We start from the raw sequence: 15075 nt of genomic DNA, 5'->3' as shown, positions 1-15075 counted from the left end.
TTCAGTGTGAATGTTAGGATTCTAGAGCCCCCAGTACACTGACAGTGAAATGAGGCAAGAAGAAAGGTGGACTGGTCAACTTTGTCAAGTGACAGGCACGCACGCAGGCCGTGAGGGGCCTGGTGAGGGACAACCATGCACCAGGACAATGGCATTTGCAAGGCAGGAGTAAAATGAAGATGAGAGTCACTGCTGCTTCCCTCAGGGCTGTACCTTTTCACAGGCTCTGTCTGCACCAGGGCAGCATCTAACATGGCCTTCATCCACAGCTCCATTTCCTTTCCTGTATCGGTGCAGAAATAATAGGTCCGCATGTTTGGATGGGCTGCCTGAGTGAAAACGACACCATCGCTTTATCATGATATGCAATTCTGAAAAAGAGGGAAAAAGACTCCTTATCTTTCATTACTATGAAATTTCAAAGAAAGTAGATTTGTCTTTTACATAAGACTCAGACATGACTTAAGAACATGCACACCGATCCCAGCAGCTACAACACTAATTATCCTTTTAATGTTTCTTCAATTGCATATATTTCAAAGCTACAAAAACATGTGCTCTAGGAAGGAATGGGGTCTGTCCCACTCACTCAACTCTAACCATTTTTAATTTGCTGCAGCCAATATTTTCTCACTCAAGGATAGTATTTCTAGCCAGGCATGGCATTTGGGAGGCTGAGGAATGACTCTGAGTCCAGCCTGGACTATATGATGAGTTCTAGGGCAGCGTGATCCAGAGTGGAGACCCAGCCTCAAAACAAACAAACAAAACATAAAAGAGGGGTATGCTTTAGAGAGAGCAGCAACAAAACGGGAAAGCCCATGCAAGCATTCTGATTGTTCGTTAGCAGTGTCTTTAGTCTTTAACCGCGATGCTGTTTCCGTCTTTTAAAGACGGTATATGGACACTTATGCATAAATAATTCCAGTGATATTTCCTTCTAGTTTTTCTTTTCAGGTTTCCAAGTTAAAACGCAAACACCTGCAGTTTGAGAGAATGTAATGACCAGTGGGGTTGTCTTCTATGGTGCTCTTTTTTTTTTTTTTTTTTTGTTTTTTTTGAGACAGGGTTTCTCTGTGTAGCTTTGCGCCTTTCCTAGAACTCACTCTGTAGACCAGGCTGGCCTCGAACTCACAAAGATCCACCTGCCTCTGCCTCCCGAGTGCTGGGATTAAAGGCGTGCGCCACCACTGCCCGGCCTACAGTGCTCTTTTTATCAGAGAATCAGGAGGAAAACAAAATAAAGACACTGGTGAAGCTGCTGCTACTGCAGGAAGGCACTGAACAGCCATGGCAAGGGCACAGAGGACAAGCTGTGGACGGAGAAGGCTGAGGACAGCAATGAGGACCCAGCCTCTACTTCCATTTCAAAACCCCATGGTCTTTCCCACTAGACACTCGAAGACTTGGCCAAATGAACAAAGGCCACCGCAGCCTAAGTGAGGTGAGGAGCCTGTTAAGCAGTTGGTTGTTAAGTATTAAACCAGAGCTCTACGTCTACAATCACACTCTTCTCGCCAACATTTTATCAGCTTTCTTCCCAAGGTCAATTAGCTTAACATCTTTAGAATACATACAATACACATATAGTCCATAAGCAGTGACCACTGTAATGTCATAACAAATTCCATGGTGAGGTCAGAGATGACTGTGTAGCCTAGGACAGTTCAAGTGCTCTGGTGTTAAAGTGATCAGTAGTCACTGGACTTTTGGGAGTGGGTTTTGGTAAAATGGATGAAGAACATTGCCCACATCTGTGATCAGTAGAAGGAACTGGGCTGGTGGTGGGAAGATCCCGTTCCCACCCTGAGACAACAGAAGCCAAACCACTCACATAGCCACCCACCATGCTTTAATTCAGAAACTGGGAAGTTCCTACTTACCATGCCGATAACAGTTGACTCAAAATCAACAAATGCAGTTATACAGTAGCTCAAAATTTAGGGGAAACACCATAAAAGAGAAGTTAAAACAGTAGTTACTATTGTTATAGGCAAAAGAAAACCAAAATCAAACTAATAGTTACAGAGAAACTATACCAGATCCCTATGGCCACTTTTGTGCTATTTTAACATTGCAGATTTTTAAAAATTTTCTTTAATCGACTTTTATTATTATTACTTTTTCAGTTTTTATGTGTTGGTGTTTTGCCTGCATGTACATCTGTGCCTTACATATATGCAGTATCCTCAGAGGCCAGAAGAGGGCACTGGATCCCCTGAACTGAAGTTACAGATCTTGTGATCTGCCATATGGGTGCTGGGAACTCAACCCAGGTCCTCTGTGCTCTTAACTGCTGATCATGTCTCTGGCCCCCGCAGAATGCTTTTCTTTTTGGTTTTGAGCCTAGCCTTTCATGGCTGAGACATTTTTTTCTAGCCAGCTTTTTCTTTTCATACTGCAGTATTTTTTTTTTTTTAAGAATCTAAGAGTGCAGATAAAATGTCCCTCAAAGACAAAAATTTCAATAAGTATTTGTTAAATTTACTAGCAGATGAAAGATTTAAGCTTATGGCCAAGTAAGTGTGAGCATCACAGCTCTAGACACGTACTTCACAAAGTTCTTATTTGAAGTTACCTGTATTCAGTGTTTTTTTTGTGATGCTGGGAATGAACCAGGGCATTATGCACAGGAAACACTCTGTACTGAGGTACACTTCTGGCCCCAACTTACCCAATTGCTCCTCTAGGCTACCCTGCTGTAAGTGTGCTGTGCTAGTTGACTCAGACTTGAAGCTACGCCCTCACGCTCAGGCCTTGCTCTAGTATTACCTGCTCAACCTGCTTACGCCCTCTCAAGCCTTCCTCCTCTTTTACCTTCACAGTTAATAATATGTTAATTAGTGAAAGTCACGCACTAGTGCAGTCCTAAGTATTCTTTGAAATGAATGTTTAAAGTTATATGCATTTTGTAAAGGCACAAACATCTTCATTGTTAAACTGTATTTTGTCCTCATTTGTACCTTTATTCTTTTCTTTTAAAGATTTAGTTATTTATTATGCATACAATGTTCTGTTTGCATGTAGGCCTGCGTACCAGATCTCATTATAGATGGATGTGAGTCACTATGTGGGTGCTGGGAATTGAACTCACGTCCTCTGGAAGAGCAGATGCTGCTCTTAACCTCTGAGCCATCTCTCAAGCCCCTGTATCTTTACTCTTAAAACAAAATTTCCACATTAAAATTCGTCATGATCATTATCTACCTACCTACCTACCTACTTACCTACCTACCTACCCACCCATCCATCCATCCATCCACCCATCCATCCATCCATCCACCCACCCATCCATCCATCCATCCATCCATCCATCCATCCATCCAGGAAAAAGTAAACAAAACCCCAAACCCAAGCCAGTCACCTATGAGATTTATTTTGACCATAACCCTAAAGCAAAGAATGCAGCATGTTTTTTGAAAACAAAAATCTGTCACCAAATTAGCATTAAAGTGTACTCTCACACGCAGCAATAGCACACGAGGAGTGGGTGAATGATGGTCTCCGCAGGGTTTGCATTTAAAGGTGGGAGATGAGCATTACGTACTTGAGCAGTCTTTGAGACTAATGTACAAATGTGTAAATACGTCATGTTAAACTCTGCAACATTCTTCCCATACGTTCCATCTGACAAAATTCAAGTAGTAACTGAAACAACAATGATCACTAAGGGAACTAGCCGTAGTCATCCATCATGTTTCTGCCATGCTGGCTTTATAGAGAAACACTTGAACACAGCCTGGACTATGTTAACATGTGCTTCCTAAGGTGACAGTCTTCTCTGGTGTGGCTGGGAAATCACTAACCAATATGCTTCATTGTTATTTTTAAATTTAATTTTATTTTATGTACACAAGCATTTTGCCTGCGTGTATGTCTAGGCCAGAAGAGGGTGTTGGGTCCCTTGGGACTGGAGTTATAGTTCTGAGACACCTTGTGGGTAATGGAAATGAAATCCAAGTTCTCTAGAAGAGCAGCACTACCAGTACAACTTTGAATGTAAACATTACCACCAGAAAGATCTTTACTATAGTTTGAGGCACAGTATCTGTTCTTATTTTTACTTTTTTTGGTTGTGAGCCTAGCCTTTAACAGCTGAGACATCTCTCCAGCCCCAGTATCTGTTTTTTTAAAGTTTTACAGGAAAAATGGCCCGCTCCTTTCCTTACCTTAAAAGCGTACTTGCGATTGATGTGGTCCTCAGAGGTAAGCATGGCTATCTGAAAACTAGGCAGCAGGATGCTTCCCAGAATCCCCTCTTCCTTCTCATCTAAATACAAGTTAGTATTTCATTAGAATTTTTGTTCTTTGGAAATTTCGCCACTTGCCCTGTGTTCTAACATAACCCCGCTCTAGTTGTTCACATTGTTTCCCATCCTCCCTGGACTGGCAAGTTCTACGAGGCCACTTAGAGAGGTAGGAGCACGTACAGAGTAGATACGTTGACATGAAAAAGTACTTTCAACTATGCCACAAAAATGACACAATTTAAAAGCTGTGGAGCTTTAGGTCTGCCTTTACTAGGAGCTGAGACACAGAGTGGAGCTGACAGTTTGAGGAACAGACCTACAAAGTAAGCACATAAATTACACTGAGGAAAACAACTCAACGTTCATCTCCCACAAAGAGCTTATTTGGGGATGTTTGAGGAACCTGATACACACTGTTACTGTTATGGACCCACCAGACAAGTTAATGAAGCCATGCATCTAGCTAATAAACTCACATATAGGCAGACATTTCTGTCCAGCCAGCTGCTCCCCAAATAACCACACAGAGACTTACTATTAATTATAAATATTTGGCTGATAGCTTAGGCTTGTCTCCAGCCAGGTCTTACAATTTAAATTAACCCATATCTATTAATTTATGTGCTCCCCTGAGGTTCATTTACCTCATCTATGAACTTCCCATGTGGCTTCTTCTGTGTCTGGCTTGCAACTCCTGAGACTCCTCCCTTTTTTTTCTTTTTCTTCTCTTTTTGTCTACAAGTCCCACCTAACCTCTTCCTGCCCAGCTATAGGCCAGTCAGCTCTTTTATTAACCAATGAGAGCCATACATATTTAGAGTGTACAAGGTTGTTTCACAGCATTTCCCCTTTTGTCTACTTCAAAGGAAGGTTTTAACCTTAACATAGTAAAACTATACACAACAAAAAGAGTTATCAAGTAAGAATTACAGTTACAATATCCAGTCCATTTGTATTTGACAAAATTAGAGAAAATATTCTATTATTTATCTTATCTTGAACTTGCTATGTTAAAAAAAAAAGTACTGTCATGTGGCAGAGCACAGATAAGAAATGGGAATTAATTTAAGTTATTTAAGCTAAAAATGAGCCTAAGCTATTGGCCAAACATTTATAATTAATAATAAGTCTAAAAAGGGTAGATTATTGAATCTACTTTAATCCAAAAAACAATCTCAAAATATTTTACATTGGTACAGATTTTGGTGTATTGACACAAATTTAAAGTTATTTTTGCTATATCATATGTTATATATTATACGTTTCTACTCTTACTTGGGGTACTGTGTTTATGCAACTCATTTAAAAATGTAATGTATAATTAAAAATATAGGTTAGTAGTCATCTATAATAATCAAACTTGTAGTCATATTAGGAATGTTTTCAAGGTTAAACAGATATATTTAGATAGATAGATGGTCTTCAAGCACTTCAAAGACCTACAGAATATGGCATTTAAGGTGTCTAATCAACCTAAGGCTTTTCATGACAGTGAAACACGTCTTCTCCTGACAGCACCAATCTACTTCAAAAAACGATGATGGGCATCAAAGAACCTCTGTACAGAGTTTGCTTTCTTTATGGCAAAAGCTAACCATTTGGGCAAAGAAACTGCCCTTGCCTCAATTGCTGACAGTATACTATCCAAACTGGACCAGCAGAATGCACTAGCAACCACATGGTGGTTCACAACCATCTGTAATGAGATATGGTGCCCTCTTCTGGCCTGCAGGCACACATGCAGGCAGAACACTGTAAGTAAATAAATCCTTAAAAATAAAAAATTAAATTAAATATTAAGACCTCATTGACTTTTTTCCATATTTTCTTTTCCTACTAGTTGCGAAACTATAAAAATAAATATATTGAATATAGGAGGGAGGTGACTAATAATAATAAGGAAAAATCATAATATGGTTTCTATTCACTTTCGTTTTTTCTTTACAAATTTTTAAAGAAATACTTTTTTTTTTTTAAAAAAGATTTATTTATTATGTATACAGCATTCTGTCTGCATGTATGCCTGCATATCAGAAGAGGGCACTAGATCTCATTATAGATGGTTGTGAGCCACCATGTGGTTGCTGGGAATTGAATTCAGGACCTCTGGATAGAGCAGCCAGTGCTTTTAACCTCCGAGCCATCTCTCCAGCCCCCCTTTTTTTTTCAAGATTTATTTATTTATTATGTATACAGCATGTATGACTGCAGGCCAGAAGAGGGCACCAGATCTCATTACAGATGGTTGTGAGCCACCATGTGGTTGCTGGGAATTGAACTCAGGACCTCTGGAAGAGCAGTCAGTGCTCTTAACCTCTGAGCCATCTCTCCAGCCCTTAAAGAAATACTTATTTGGTGTAGGCATGTGTGTGTGCCATGGCGTGCACACAGAGGTCAGAGAACAACTTCAGGAGTCAGTGCACTCTTCCTTTCCTGTTGCTGAGGCTCTCTTGTTTCTGACACTGTGCTGCACACTACAGGTGACCTCCCTTGCAAGTTTCAAGCTGACTGTCCCATGTCCCCTCCCATCTTGCAGTAGCAATGGTGGGACTACAGATGCCACCCACAGCACCGAGGTTTTGAGGTGAATTCTGGGAACTGAACTAGGGTCATCAAGGTTGTGTAGCCAGCATTTTTACCTGCTGAGCCACTTCCCTGAAATAGTGTCTCATTACATACATAGTCCAAGCCAACCTGGAATAAGGGGTGGGTTTGCACCACTACATCTAGTTTACATTTTATGGTATCCCCGCCCTCCAAGACAGGGTTGCTCTGTGTGGTCCTGGCTGCCCGGAAACTTACTCTGTAGACTAAGCTGGCCTTGAACTCACAGATATCTGCCTGCCTCTGCTTCCCAAGGGCTGGGGTTAAAGGTGTGTGCCACCATGGCCCAGCTCTATGGTATATTTTAAACATTTCCATGGGTGAAAGCACTCGCCATGTGAGCTCAGTTCAAGCTCCAGGACCTATGAGGTGGAAGGAGAGAAGCAATTCCCACCAGTGTTCTCTGTCCTCAACACATCTGCTGTGACATGTGCATGCCTACCCCCACATCATACACACATGTCAATAATAAACAAAAACAGGAGCAAAGCCATTACAAAGAATCTGGTATTCCTTTTGTTATAAATTACTATTATGAAATTTTTATTCTAGAAATAAATTAGGAATAGTAAACATTTTCTTGCTATCATTTTGAACTCCAAATTGTCAATACATATACTGGAAAAGGAGGAAAATACAGACAACTAGCTCATGGATAATTCTGGAGACAACTTTATCTTTTTCCCAAGAAGACAACTAGCTCACGGGTAATTCTGGAGACAACTTTAACTTTTCCCCAAGAGTGGGAAACTCAATGAGGAAAATTATACAGTAAGCCTGGCGCCAACTAAAGACAGACAATACCACAACTGATGTGGGGCCGGTGTTTCATTTTGTCTCTAGGTTTGGTAATTTTGATCTCGAAGTACGCTTCAACCACAGTTCACTGGGGGTGAGCTAATGAGCACAGCTCTAGTCTCTAGTAACTCTGTATTTACAAGACTAATATGCATTTTATCACTTTGCAGGGGACCATAGAGCCTCGCCACACATCTTCTGTGTAATCCAAAGATAAATTTAAAAATTGCAAACAGAAAAGGAACTTCTGGGTGAGACTCAGAACTAGAAGCTGCCTGCATGTGATCCCATTAAGAAGTGTCATCTAGCCGGGCGGTGGTGGCACACGCCTTTAATCCCAGCACTCGGGAGGCAGAGCCAGGTGGATCTCTGTGAGTTCGAGGCCAGCCTGGACTACCAAGTGAGTCCCAGGAAAGGCGCAAAGCTACACAGAGAAACCCTGTCTCGAAAAACCAAAAAAAAAAAAAAAAAAAAAACCAAAAAAAAAAAAAAAAAAAAAAAAAAAAAGTGTCATCTAAGACAGAATAGATAACCACAGATAAAGAAAGAAATACAGGCAAAGCTTTGGCAATTCACAGCAAAGAAGAAAGCCCACACAGCTCCAGCAGGGAGCAGGAAGCAGAAGCCTCACCCAGAAGCAGTGTGTCAGCTCCTCTGAGTGGCCCTGGAAACTTAACTCTCAAGAGTAGCCTGTGCAATAAGCAGATTCCCAAGTAAAAATCAAAAGAAATAACCAAACTACAGGATCTGCAAATCACAACCTAGACACACTCGCAAGTTAGAAAAGCAAGACAATACAACTCCTCCAAGAGATCACAACACCATACCCCAAACAAACACGCTGATGCAGGTAAATGCTGAATAATTTCAACGTTAGTAAAACTGATATATGACCTCAAAGATGATAAGACCAAGCACATAAATAGATAAATTCAACCCAGGACCCAGGGAGGATAGTCAGTGATACAGAGGAGAGAGTGAACATTGTGCAAGAAAAAGTCAGGAAGAAAACTGAGATTTTTTTTTTTTGGTGGTGGTGGGGGGGTCAGGGGAAGAATCAGCAGAAACGAAAACATTTAAGAAAAAAAAAAGTGGACAGCATCATCAGTAGCCTTGGCCAAGTTGGATAAAGAGTTATCAGAAATGGAGGACAAGCTCTGCTACAGTCAAACATCCATACTGAAAACTAACTCATTAAATGAGCATGATCACAATGTCCAAAAACCACAGAACCAGTCATAAAAGTGTAAGAACCCATGGGGTCCTGGATAGAACTCACAAACTCTACACTTCTCATAAGGCTTTGATGTAAATTTCTAATACTGCTTACCAGGTGTGTGGTTTGTAACTATTTTCACTGTGATGGTTGCTTCCTATTTTGCAGAAGCTTTAGTTTAATGTAGTCAACATTCCAAAAAGTCACTGTGTCAAGGAGCTTCCACCGTGTTTGTGCCTAGGACTTACATTTAGATATTTTGTACTTTGTAAATTGGCTTTTGTAAATCGTGTAAGGGTCCAAATTCATTCTTTTGCATGTGAATATCCAGTTTTCTCAGTTTTATTTACTGAACAGACTATCCATTTTCCCATACTGTCCTTTTAGCATCCTTGCCAAAACTTAGTTTACTATATTGTATTTGTTCAGGTTTATTTCTTGGCTATTGATCCTGTTCCACTGTTCTTTATGTTTTTGGACAGTATGCTGCTATTTTGATTACTACAACTCTTTAATATAACTTTAAATAAGAAAATGCTTCTGGAAAAAAATACATAGGGTAGAAGGAGGAAAAGGAAAAACTAAAACCAAAACCAAAGGGTAACTATAGCAGAAAACTCCTGAAATCTAGAGAAAGAAATGGACATCCAAACAAAAGCAGCATTTAGAGCTCCAGATGGACACCACCAGAGAAAAACTTTTCTATTGCTTATTAATAGCTAAGACGCCAAAAAGACAAAGCAAAGGAAAAAATAATCACTCCAACTCTCCTAGAAATTTAGGCTTATCAGAATTACATCAGTTTCTAACAGCAGTCCTAAAACCAGGAAAGCACAAAACATACATCCAAGCTGTGAAAGTTAGCAACTGACCTTTGTGGGCAACAAGCATGCACAAGATGCATATGCATATGAGCAGGTAGAACATGCATACCCATGAAATAAAATAACTAAATGTAAAATAAGAAAATTAAAATTAATGGAGGAAGAAGGATATATCAAAACAAGCATAAACTAAGATTTATCGTTCATGATCACTAAGCATTAGGCCTGTACTAAAGGAATACTATACAGATAAAGAAGAAAGTCTTAACCGCAAGAGCAAAAAAAAAAAAAAAAAAAAAGAAAAGAATAAATTACTTGAGAGTAACAGATGAACAAATAAAAGCTAGGAAGGACTCCATCATATCTAACAGTCAACCACCAAATCCCCTAGTACTAATACTGGAGAAAGAACAAATGACTGGATTGAATGAGATAGACGATCTGTTTTCTCTAAGAAACTCACTTAACTGGCAAAGACACAGACGGAGAATCAAAGGATGAAAGTCTATCAAACAAACAGAGGTTAGTAAGACAGTATAGTTCTGATAACTGAAAAAGTAGATTAAAATCAAATCAAATCAGAAGAGAAAAAGAAAGACAACCTATAAACAAAACGATACAACAGGGGCCGGAGAGAAGGTTCAGTGGTTAAGAGCATTTGCTATGCTTGGAGAGGACCCAGGTTTGATCCCCAACACAGACATGGCAGTTGACAACTGTTCATAACTCTAGTTTGAGATCTGATACCTTCTCTGGCTTCCTTGGGCACCAGGCCCACATGTGGTGTACAGTCATACATGCAAGCAAACCCTCATACACATAAAATAAAAGTAAGTGCATCTTAAAAAAATACAACAAAAATACATATGCATAAAACATTGGGACTCCAAATTCCATACAGCAAACACTGACAAGCATAAAAGGTCCAAGTCCAAGGTCCCAGCACAGTGACAGTGGGTGACTACAGTCCTTCTCCAATCAATATACTCAGCTCATGTTGTGTAATTAATATGTGCAAAGAAAAGTCATAAATTATTAGTGACAACCTAATTAGTAATAAGCTGGCAATCTATTTTTTTCCCCTAATTTTCCCTGTAGAAGTTAGAACTGTAGTTATACACTGTTTTAGCCACCATGTGGGTCCTAGGAATTGAACCCACGTCCTCTGGAAGAGCAGTCAGTGCTGTTAACCATTAAGCCCATCTCTTTGGCCCCAACAAATCTAATTTTGTTCGTTTGTTTGAGACAGGGTTTTCTCTGTGTAGCTTTGGAGCCTGTTCTGGAACTCACTGTGTAGACTAGGCTGGCCTCGAACTCACAGAGATCCTCCTGGCTCTGCCTCCCGAGTGCTAGGATTAAAGGCGTGCGCCATCATCGCCTCGCTAACAAATCTAATTTTTTTTTTTTTTTTTTCGAGACAGGGTTTCTCTGTGTAGTTTTGCGCCTTTCCTGGAACTCACTTGCAGCCCAGGCTGGCCTCGAACTCACAGAGATCCACCTGGCTCTGCCTCCCGAGTGCTGGGATTAAAGGCATGCGCCACCACCGCCCGGCCACAAATCTAATTTTTAAGTGATAATTTCCAGTCCGGTTTTAAAAGAGAGATTGTCCAAATTCACAATTTATAATTGGAGTATATTCCCTTGAGAGAGCTTTATCTTGGTACAACCTTCTTTCGCTCACAGGTACCAAATTTGAAGTGTGATGTCTTAATAGGGAATCTGCTGGACTTTCACCTTAAGATTTTTATTAATTAGCTCAACATGGTGGCATGAGCTTGCCCACACCCTCAGCTATTCAGGAGGCCGAGGTGGATGAGATGCTTGAACCCAAGAGTTTGAGGCTAGCCTAGGCAACAACACTATGAGAGCTTGTCTTAATGAGAAAAACTTCATGAGAAAAACCAGAAGGAATCTTTCATATCCACCTAGAAGAACGAAGGGGTATATCTACCCAAACATCCCTACATTTCTTCAGTGTTAATAGTAAGAGTCTGCTTTGTATCTTTCACACAACCTTTTCCATGTTTTTGGGAGAAAATGATCATTGATTTTTTTCAGCACTCAGGCTGAGAAGGAAGTTCAAATGTAAGGCCAGCCTGGACTAAGCCCAATGTCTCAAAAAACAAAAATAAGCAACCCAAATAGATGTATGTATAAATGTACACACACATTTATATCAATAATTCATGTTTTTTTCATTTTCCACTCCATTATAATAATTCCTGACATTACGCTCACTTGAATTAAAAAACAAAGAAATCACCGCTATGGAAAGTCTATTATCCCACAGCCAGATCTCACAAAACCAACATAAAATCCTTAGCTGGCAGTGATGGTCATGTCTATAATCCCAGAAACTGGGAGGCTGAAGCAGGTTCACTGGTTCCAGTGAACTCAGGTACAGCTCCAAAAACAAGAATCCAACCAAGGACTTTACCTGCTAGGTACTGCATTCAAAGACAGAGTGACAGAGTAAGGATTCTCAAGCTCTTCACAAAAAACAAATCAGAACACAGGAAGCAAACCAAAAATCACACCAGCCTTCAGCCAGGTGTGGTGGCGTACACCTTTAATATCAGTACTCAAGAAGCAGAAGCAGGTGGATCTCTGTGAATTCAAGGCCAGCTTGATTTACAACTGTGCATTCCAGACCAGCCAGGGTCACACTGTGAGACCCTGCTTCCTCTGCTGAGAGCCCTGCTGCCTTCTGCCACACTCTAGGGAGTCTGAACCTTGGTCAGTGAAGAAAGGTTTTCTTGACATTATCTGTAAACAGCAAGAGTACTAATGTCTTTTCTCTTATGACATAGCTAGTGCTTAGCATACAACGCAATTATGAAGTAAGGATCCCCGAGCAGCTGATGAACTCACCTCTGTAATAAAAAAGGCAAAGGTCAGAAAGCACAAACCCAGCGTTTCTTCCACAGCTTCATGCCGGTACTGTCCCTGCATTAAATAACAGATTTAAGATACTTTTCATATACATTTTGATATGCATGTAACATAGCCTAATTAAAAGCCTATCAAAAAATTCTAATCTGCTACTTGCACAGCCAGGTGACTCTAGCATGTTTCAAAACCAGAAAGACTGAATATTTCTACCACAGAGAAATGATGGACATTTGAGGATGCAGGCATGCTGCCCCTGATTTGATCAAATGCTTTATACGTATGAAAATGTCACATGGCTCTTCATAAATAAATAAAATTTTTATATGCTGACTAAAGAAAATTTAGAAGAAAATTTCCAGGGACTTGCCTTATGTTAATTAAGAGGGTGGCAAGTAGATTGTTCTCTGAAGAGTGATGCTGTCATATAAAAAAAGAGTAGGCTGAAGCCATCTGAAATTCACTCTTCTCAACATGTGTGCTTGGGAGGGTGAGAATAAGGGAAGCATGCGATGGTGTACAGTCTTACTCTGGTACCAGATTCAATAAATATGTTAATTGTCAACAAGAAGCAAAATATGTGCACCTAAATTATTTGAAAGGTAAGATGATTAAAATGACCGTGAGTGAAAAACCTTAATACACAAATTTAGTGAGTAAATACTCTTCCATCTACAGTTAGGTTTTACTCATCCTGCAAAAGACTGAGTCCCTTTAGCTAATGCTAAGTGATCTACTTCATAAAACTACAGCTTCAAATGAGATCACACTTTTAACAAAAATTCAGTAAACATGGGGTAACCACAGGTTTGAGGGACTCTAATGAGACATGTAAACATCTAAGAGATGTGCCAATAACCAGATCAGGCAAGGGTATGACTATCTAGGATAAGAGAGAGGAAAGGCAGGTAATAGATGGGATGCTGGGGGTCATCTCGGTTACTGGTGGCCACTGTCTGAAACCCACCAGAAACACTTCAATACAGTAAAAATGAACCCCTCATTTCTAAAAAACCTTAGTCACTACTTCCCAGGCAGTAGCATTTTAACTTGAGAACGGAGAGAAAGTACCTGCTTATACAGCCAGCCACGCCTGACCACAGGTGCATTCGGATTCCTTTTAATTGAATTGGACCTTTTTCCAAAATTATGAACCTTTTTGGAAGCCCGTGACGTCTAGACAGGAGAAAGCAGGACAGAACATGTAGTATTAAGGATTGAAGCTTTAAGATTTTTCTCTATTTTTATTTTTTCTAGATTTCTCTGATGTTTGGAGGAAAAACTGCAATTCCAGCTTTGCTGGCTTATTTCAAGTATAAAAATTATATACAAAGAAATGTGATTTCTAGGCTTATACATTAATTTTCCCTTTATCTCTGCTCAGTATCTAAAACAAACGTAGGTCTTTAAAATTTTATTAATTTATATTTGTAGCTGTTCTTTTGTTTTTTGTTTTTTGTTTTGTCGTTGTTTTTTTGAGACAGGGTTTCTCCGTGTAGCTTTGGAGTCTGTCCTGGAACTCACTCTGTAGTCCAGGATGGCCTTGAATTCAGAGATCCGCCTGCCTCTGCCTCCTAGTGCCGGGATTAAAGGCGTGCGCCACTACCGCTTGGCAAAGCTATTCTCTATGTCAATTACTGTAGCTGAAAGTTTCTCTGTCCTGCCTGGTCCCTCCAGGCCCTGTATTCCTCTGGCCTGGCAGTCCCACTGCTGCTTATAAAATAATCACTCAGAAGCTTATTATTACTTATAACTGCTTGGCCATTAGCAAAGGCTTATTACTGACTAGCTCTTACATTTAAATTAACCCATAATTCTTATTTATGTTTAGCCATGTGGCTTGATACCTTTTCTCAGTTCTGTCTTGTCATCTTGCTTCCTCTGTGTCTGGCTGGCGACGCCTGACTCAGCCCTCCTGTTCCCAGAATTCTCCTCTCTGCTTGCCCCGCCTATACTTCCTGCCTGGCTACTGGCCAATCAGTATTTTATTTATCAACCAATCAGAGCAACACATATTCACAGCATACAGAACATCCCATAGCACCTCCCCTTTTCTGTATAATCAAAAAGGAAGGTTTTAACTTTAACATAGTAAAATTACATATACTAGAACAGTTATCAAACAAGAATTACAGTTACAATATCTAGTATATTTGTATTTGGCAAAATTAAAGAAAATATTCTATTTATCCTATATTTGTGACTCTAAGGTTTCATATCTAACTTATCTTTTATCATAACCAAGGAAAATTATAACTATCTACTCTTCAACTACATCGAAGTGCTGTGGATGTCATTCTGTATGCTGTGAAAATGTGTTGCTCTGATTGTTTGATAAATAAAGCTGTTTGGCCAATGGTGAGGCAGAATAAGGTTAGGTGGGACATTCTAACTAGAGAGATAAGAGAAGAAAGGAAAGCAGAGGAGACGCTGCTAGCCACTGCCAGGAGAAGCAAGATGTAAAGGTATCGGTAAGCCACAAGCCACGAGGCAA

At 40.0% G+C, this 15075-nt stretch overlaps 2 protein-coding genes across 5 annotated transcripts in view; both read right to left on the bottom strand.

Moving 5' to 3' along the window:
* Positions 1–12382, bottom strand: part of Plekha5 (pleckstrin homology domain containing A5) — a 75812-nt gene extending 63430 nt beyond the window's left edge. The window contains exons 1-3 of one of the 4 annotated variants that reach the window (XM_059258733.1): positions 12130–12382; positions 4170–4270; positions 214–329 (exon numbers count right to left, since the gene is read on the bottom strand). In XM_059258733.1, coding sequence (XP_059114716.1) covers positions 214–329; positions 4170–4270; positions 12130–12145 — 233 coding nt within the window. In that variant the 5' untranslated portion in view covers positions 12146–12382. Of the gene's footprint in view, positions 1–213; positions 372–1883; positions 1979–4169; positions 4271–12129 lie in introns of those variants that run through there. The other 3 variants (XM_059258735.1, XM_059258736.1, XM_059258734.1) reach the window with 3 other exon arrangements.
* The window catches only part of LOC131907486 (pleckstrin homology domain-containing family A member 5-like), a 114509-nt gene continuing 103603 nt past the window's right edge, over positions 4170–15075 (bottom strand). Inside the window, exons 6-8 of the mRNA XM_059258737.1 lie at positions 13650–13757; positions 12564–12634; positions 4170–4270 (exon numbers count right to left, since the gene is read on the bottom strand). Coding sequence (XP_059114720.1) covers positions 12587–12634; positions 13650–13757 — 156 coding nt within the window. The 3' untranslated portion in view covers positions 4170–4270; positions 12564–12586. The remainder of the gene's footprint in view (positions 4271–12563; positions 12635–13649; positions 13758–15075) is intronic.

Source organism: Peromyscus eremicus, chromosome 3, assembly GCF_949786415.1.
Source record: "Peromyscus eremicus chromosome 3, PerEre_H2_v1, whole genome shotgun sequence".
Taxonomy (NCBI): domain Eukaryota; kingdom Metazoa; phylum Chordata; class Mammalia; order Rodentia; family Cricetidae; genus Peromyscus; species Peromyscus eremicus.
The sequence above is the reverse complement of the archived record's forward strand: the minus strand, read 5'-3'. Positions and strand labels throughout refer to the sequence as shown.